The sequence below is a fragment of the Dipodomys ordii genome, unplaced genomic scaffold (genome assembly GCF_000151885.1).
Source record: "Dipodomys ordii isolate 6190 unplaced genomic scaffold, Dord_2.0 Scaffold147, whole genome shotgun sequence".
NCBI lineage: Eukaryota > Metazoa > Chordata > Mammalia > Rodentia > Heteromyidae > Dipodomys > Dipodomys ordii.
The window spans coordinates 792045-799325 of record NW_012267363.1 but is presented as its reverse complement, the minus strand read 5'-3'; the positions used below and the strand labels follow the sequence as shown (position 1 = coordinate 799325).

The 7281-nt window shown below is 42.6% G+C and overlaps 1 protein-coding gene across 1 annotated transcript; it reads right to left on the bottom strand.

Annotated features, from left to right (window-relative positions):
* Positions 1–724: 724 nt before the first annotated feature.
* On the bottom strand, positions 725–5744 carry Gjc1 (gap junction protein, gamma 1, 45kDa). Its single transcript, XM_013031979.1, has 2 exons — positions 5674–5744; positions 725–2332 (listed from the first exon to the last, which is right to left on the bottom strand). The coding sequence occupies exon 2, from the start codon at positions 2310–2312 to the stop codon at positions 1122–1124; it is 1191 nt and encodes a 396-aa protein (XP_012887433.1). The 5' UTR covers positions 2313–2332; positions 5674–5744; the 3' UTR covers positions 725–1121.
* Between the last annotated feature and the right edge of the window lie 1537 nt (positions 5745–7281).

Below are 7281 nucleotides of genomic sequence, written 5' to 3'. Positions count from 1 at the left end.
TTCAGACAGGAATTTACATTGGCAGAAGTAAACTGTAAGTTCCATGGCAAATTATAAAAATAAACAATCTGAACTGCCATTCGAAGTACAAATACCTTTGAGTATTCTTAGAAGAGGTGGGGTTGTACTTCTAATATTAACAAATATAGAAAATATCCATTACTGGCTTCTTCAGAAACCAGAAAGAGGCAGTTTTTTGGATAGAGGTTTAAGGCAAATCAAACAGGTTCACAACTAAACATCCTATTTAGGGATCATTTTTTCCAGGTGTGGCTTTGCTTTCTGAAAAAAAGCTTATATAGCATCAACTCTAGCCAGGTACTCCACACTGCTATCGGATTAGGGACACCTTCTATCAGTCTTTTGAAAGAACTTAAATTACATATATACTAATAAAGTACACACTGGCCATATTGGTATTTAAAGGAATCATTCAGTGAATCCTTTACCTCCTTTAGAAACATTTTGTCAAAGAATGGCTACAACTCAAGTCACAGGATGAGATCCCAAGATTTCTCAGGTAAAGAGGAAAGGAAGATCCCGACCTCTTTATAAAGTGGACTGAAAACTGCTATCTCTTCTTTGCAAATCCTTACATACTTGTAACCTTTCCTGCAATATGAGAGGCACTTTTTGTTCAGTGTAGCATCTATTAAAACTCTAAACCCAGGGTAGAATTTGCTAAACAAAGTAATTAAACACTAGCCTAACAGGCATTACTTATAAGGATTTTTTTTACTTTTAATATAAAAAACTACAGCAGTCCAATATACAGATACAAAAAAAAGTTCTCATACTAAAAAAAAGGTACCATAATACTGTACATACAAAAACTGTTCAACAAGAATGATTTAAATATATCTGTTCTTCTCTGGATATGGAAGACATGAATGTAAAGTTCTACAACTGTATTATTGCTGAGAACATGTGCCCAGGAATACTGTGTTTCCCTCTCCCTACTCATCCCAGCCCCACCTTCAGAGTCCCCTGAGTTTGGATCATGAGCCAACAGCATCCCTGAAGATAACCAGAGCCAAATGTTTACTCAATGGAAGTCATTATTCAGTGAGCCGTTGCTTACCATAAACTATGAAAAGCCCAAGTTTTAAGCCCAGCCAAGATTAAATCCAGACGGAGGTCTTCCCATCCCCCGATTTACTACTACCACTACTTTTGTTAGACCCAGCTTTGGACCCCACTTTGGCCTTTTTTTCCCGAGGGCCATGAGGGTTGTTTTGGTGATGATAGGCCTGAATTGCTAGATCCAAGCGTTCCTGAGCCATTCTGATCTCCCGTTGCAGCGTCTCCAGATCAGCTGGGAGGTGCTCCTCATGGCTGCCATACTGCTGTTCCTGGGCAATGTTGGCTTTGTTTTGCTTGTAGGCAATCTTAGCATTGGACAATTCAGTGTACTGGATTTGATCTGGTTTGACAGCAATGTTATAGCCAGGGGGAGCAGATGGGGTATTCCATGTGAAAGGATAATTATAAGCACCGGGATCTTCAAGTTCCCTCCTCTTACTGTTTAGTGAGTCTCGAATGGTCCCAAACCCTAAATGAAGCATCTCCCAAATATTAAGCAATAGGCAGAGGCCTGTTACACCATACATTATCAGAAGGAAGATTGTCTTTTCAGTGGGTCTAGAAATAAAACAGTCTATCTTGTGAGGGCAAGGAAATCTGCTGCACACATAAAATGGGTGGACTTGGAAGCCATACAGGAAATATTGTCCTATTAGGAAACCCACCTCAAAGACAGTCCTTGCCAGCAACTGCAACACATAGATTTTCATGAGCCCATCCTCCCGAATCCGTCGTCGGCCATCATGCTTGGGTTTTGGCTGGCTCTGCTCTTTATTTTCTTTTTCACTTTCTAATTCCATTTCTGGATACATCATGGGATCCTCTTCATGGTCCTCTTCTGTTTCTTCCAGAGCCCGATGTTGTTTCCAACGCATTGCATAGGGTTTGCTCCGAGCTGCCTTCTTGTCTGCCTCACCATGCTCCATTTTGGCAATCTTATGAATGGCATAGCCCAGGTACATCACAGAGGGAGTTGCCACCAAGATGATCTGGAACACCCAGAAGCGCACATGGGAGAGAGGTGCAAAGGCATCATAGCAGACATTCTCACAGCCTGGCTGTTCTGTATTACACACAAATTTGCTTTGTTCATCATAGTAGATGGATTCTCCTCCTACAGCTGTTAGGACAATCCGGAAAACAATCAACACAGTGAGCCAGATCTTCCCTACAAACGTAGAATGGTTGTGGATCTCCTCTAGCAGGCGAGTCAGGAAGCTCCAACTCATGGTGCTCCAATTGAGTTGCCCTGATAAAAGTGGGAAAGTACCAAGGGAAAAGTCAACAAATATTAATTTATTTTGGAAAGGGTGGAAAGTGTGTGCTTGGAATTAGGCACAGGGCTTTGCACATGGTGGGCTGAGTTAGCCCCAACAAATACTAAAACCTCAACAATATACATTTTAAATCATGAGATTTCTAGGAACTACTCCTTTGCATACTTGAAATTTAATTTCAAAAACAAAGTGAAATAATTTAGAGAGCCGAGCAGTACTGGGTCTTTTTTTTTTTTTTTGTCGGTAATGGGGCTTGAACTCTGGGCCTGGGCACTGTCCCTCAGCTCTTCAGCTCAAGGCTAGCACTCTACCACTTGGGCCACAGCACCACTTCCAGTTTTCTGGTGATTTATTGGAGATAAGGGTCTCAGGGGCTTCCTGCCTGAGCTGGCTTTGAACCACGATCCTCAGATCTCAGCCTCCTGAGTATCTAGGATTACAGGTGTGAGCCACTGGCACCAGGCACTACTGGGTCTTCAACTCAGGATCTTGTTTTCACTTGGCTTTTTCATTCATTCTACTTCCAGCTTAACTGGAGATGAATGTGTCAATGACTTTTTTTTTTTTGGTCGGTTGTGGGGCTTGGACTCTGGGCCTGGGTACTGTCCCTCAGCTGTTCAGCTCAAAGCTAGCACTCTACCACTTGAACCACAGCGCCACTTCCTGCTTTTTCTGCTTATGTGGTGCTGAGGAATTGAACCCAGGGTGTCATGCATGCAAGGCAAGCACTTTACCACTGAGCCACCTTCCCAGCCCCTCAATGACTTTTTTTTAAAAAATCTGGGCTGGCTTTGAACCTTAATTCTCAAATCTCAGCCTCTTGACTAGCTAGGATTACAGATGTGAGTCACCAGCTTCTGGCAAATACATGTTCAATACCTGTCTTACTACCCTTAAGTAGGACAATTCACCTTAATCTACAAATACTTATTTGGACTTACAAAATCCTAAAAAAGATCTGGTTTAAAAATAAATGGTGGGCTGGGGTATCGTTCAAGTTGTAGAGTACTTGCCCGACAAGCTTGATGCCCCGAGTTCAAGTGCCACCAAAAAAAAATTGCAGGGTGTAGATGGCTCACACCTGTAATCCTAGTTACTCAGGAGGCTGAGATCTAAAGATTGTGGTTCAAAGCCAGCCCAAGAAGAAATTCCATGAGACTTTTTTTTTTTTGTCTGTTGTGGGGCTTGAAGTCTGGGCTTGGGTGCTGTCCCTGCGCTCTTCAGCTCAAGGCTAGTGCTCTACCACTTGAGTCACAGCGCCACTTCCGGTTTTCTAGTGGTTTATTGGAGATTAGAGTCTCACAGACTTTCCTGCCCGGTCTGGCTTTGAACCATGATCCTCAGATCTCAGCCTCCTGAGTAGCTAGGATTACAGGCAGGAGCCATGGGCACCACCCAGCTCCATGAGACTCTTATCTCCAAGAAACCACTCAGAAAACCAGAAGTGGTGCTGTGGTTCAAGTGGTAGAGCTCTTGCCTTGAGCTGAAGAGCTGAGGGATAGCACCCAGGCCCATAGTTCAAGCCCCACAACTGACAAAAAAGAAGAAAAAAGTTCCAAGTCCAAGCTATGCTTCTGACCCATGTGAGCTAGCATTAAAAATCTTCACATAAGCATTTTAGCTGACATCAGTGGCTTACACCTATACTCCATACTCCTAGTTACTCAGAGGCTGAGCTCTGAGAATTACAGTTCAAAGCCAGGCAAAAAAGTTCATGAGACTTTTATCTCCAATCAACCAGCAAAAAGCCAGAAGTGGAGGTATGTCAGTTTTAGCTTTAAGCAAAAACGCCAAACAAGAGCATAAATAAATAAGCGTAAATTATAGGTCTCACAGAGATAACTTCTCAGATATAGTACACTAGGCCTTTTACATATATTAGTATTTCATAAGACCTACAGAACTTTGTGAGATATAGATAAAAACATACAAGTACAGCCATATGTAGACCATCATTAAAATCATAAAGAGGATTCTTGGACTAGATTTCACTGTGAAGTAGCTTATTAGGAAGCATGTATTTTGGAACAGCTGACAAAGTGTTAAAAGGAATTAAGGAGGGGCTGGGAATGTGGCTTCGTGATAGAGTGCTTGCTTAGCATGCACAAAGCCCTGGGATTGACTCCTCAGTACCACATAAACAGAAAAAGCTGGAAGTGGCACTGCGGTTCAAGTAGTAGAGTGCTAGCCTTGATCCAAAGAAAAAAAAAAGGGGGGCTGGGAAGGTGTCTCAGTGGTAGAGTGCTTGCCTTGCATGCCTGAGGCCCTGGGTTCAGTTCCCCAGCACCACATAAGCAAAAAAAAAAAAAAAGCCGGACGTGGCTCTGTGGCTCAAGTGGTAAAGCGCTAGCCTGGAGCTGAAGAGCTGAGGGACAGTGCTCAGGCCCAGAGTTCAGGCCCCAGGACCGGACCAAAAAAAAAAAAAAAGGGATTGAGATGGTACAGCACAGCACAGAAACAACTAGCAGTGATCAAGACTAAAAGACAGAAACTAGGAAGAGACTCCCAAGTTAGGCTGCACAGCAACAGGTTCTGGTGAATGTTCTTATAGTAAACATTATAATCCCATCTGTATTTGCTTATTGGAGATGTCAAAAAGTGTTTGCAAAGCTGTATTGTGAGGACATTAAGTCTAATCAAGAGACAAATTTATTTTAAAACAAAATTTTATTTTATTCATTTCTTTAGATGGTACTGGGTTTGAACTTAGTACTTCATACCTGCTAGACAGGTGCTCTACTGCTTGAATCATGCCCTCAAGCCCTCAAGCCTCCTGCCTCAGATTTCCAAGTGCTGGGATTACAGGCCTGCACCATCCCTCTCCAACAACCAGTGCCTGGTTCTAAAAGCAACATTTTAAAAGATAGTTTAATTCGCCGGGCGCTGGTGGCTCACGCCTGTAATCCTAGCTACTCAGGAGGCTGAGATCGATCTGAGGATCGCGGTTCAAAGCCAGCCCGGGCAGGAGAGACCGTGAGACTCCTATCTCCAATAAACCACCAGAAAACCGGAAGTGGCGCTGTAGCTCAAGTGGTAGAGCGCTTGCCTTGAGCTGAAGAGCTGAGGGACAGCGCCCAGGCCCAGAGTTCAAGCCCCACGACCGAAAAAAAAAAAAAAAAAAGATAGTTTAATTCTAAGATTCCTAGACCTACTCCAGAATCAAGATTAAAACCACCTAAGTCAAATATGTGTAAATTGTGAAACCACTGAACCAAGTACAATTAGCCTTCTAACTTTTCCCTTCCCTCTCCCAGTTCATGTGCATAGATTGTAAATGTCTTGTCATCATCAAAGAAGTTTAAATTCACTTTACCTGTTATCCAGAATTTCTGTTACCCAAATTTTCTTAGAAAAATGATGTTTTGCTTGCAACTTTTTCTCTGGAAAGAAAAAGAAAAGAATAGGTCATAAATTTCCCACAGAAAACAACAAGTCACTAAAACGCCATTCAGGAAGAAAAGTTTTTTATGAATCACAGCAACCATGCAAAAATGAGATGGAGATAGGCATGACTTTGAACACCACTGTTTTCTCCTCCCAATATAAACAGTAGGAAAAATAGTGTGTAAGAATGGCCTAAAGATTCTTTTTTTTTTTTTTTTTGGGTCCAGTCATGGGGCCTGAACTCTGGGTCTGGGCACTGTCCCTCAGCTCTTCAGCTCAAGGCTAGCGTTCTACGACTTGAGCCACAGTGCCACTTCCGGCTTTTTTCTTTTTGCTTATGTGGTGCTGAGGAATCGAACCCAGGGCCTCAGGCATGCAAGGCAAGTGCTCTACCACTGAACCACCTTCCCAGCCCCTAGCCTAAAGATTCTTAAGGCATTGTAGTCCAAAAAACTCTGATAGGGTCTGCAGCCAAATAAGCCCACCAGGTTCCTTTGCACATAGAAGCTGATATGCAATGGCCGCAAATAGCAAATAGCCTCCTTAGTAGTATACCTAGTCTGTTGTTTGTATGGTTGACCTAGAGGACCTTGAAGACAGAGCTTTCCAGTGAATATTTTTATCTTTAATCTTAAGCAATTTAGACATGAGAAAAGTCTGAAGGTGCCTTTGTGAAGTCCAGAAACAAAGGCCAGGTCATCATGTCCAGCTGTACCAAGCTGCAGAATAAGAGTATGTGATTAGGCACAACACACATACAATTTCAAGTTTCCTGACCACAAGAAGACTCGTATTTTAAAGAAGTGGGGCTTTATCAAATTTATGTGGATGAATTTATAGACAAGGTAGCTCAGAAGTGAATGGCGCATCCTAGATGGCCATAGGGTCAAATATATTCCTAATCATGATACCCTGGGGATAAGTATCAAATCCTGCAATAATGAAAGGCTTGAACTGTGCTGTCCCTCCCTTTAATCTCACTAATAAATCTTGTATCCTCTCCTAAAGAAATTTTTACAGGGAATGAATTTAGGAAAACCCAAAGTTGATGAATTCTGGTCACATATAGCAAGAAGCTAAAGCAGATGGAAGTGGTTGCTCACACCTGGTAAACCCACTGCCTTCAGAAGATAGAGGATCATGTTTGAGTCAGCCCAGGCAAAAAAGTTAAGACCCCATCTCAACCAGTAACTGAACAACAGTGTGTGCCTATTAACATAGCTACAATGAAAACAGGAGGATTGCAGTCCAGTACAGTTCTGGGCATAAACACATAAAAACTCAAAGTGCTACTCCCAAAATAGCTAAGGCAAAATGGGATAGGGGCATGGCTCAAACACCTCTAGCAAACACAAGTCCTTGAGTTCAAACCCTAGGATCATCAAAAAGAAAAGTCAAACTGGGCACTAGTTGCTCATGTTTGTAACCCTAGCTACTCAGGAGGCTCAGATCTGAGGATCACAGTTCAAAGCCACTCCAGGCAGAAAAGTCCCTGAGACTCTGATCTCCAATTAACAACCAGAATTGGAAGTGGAGC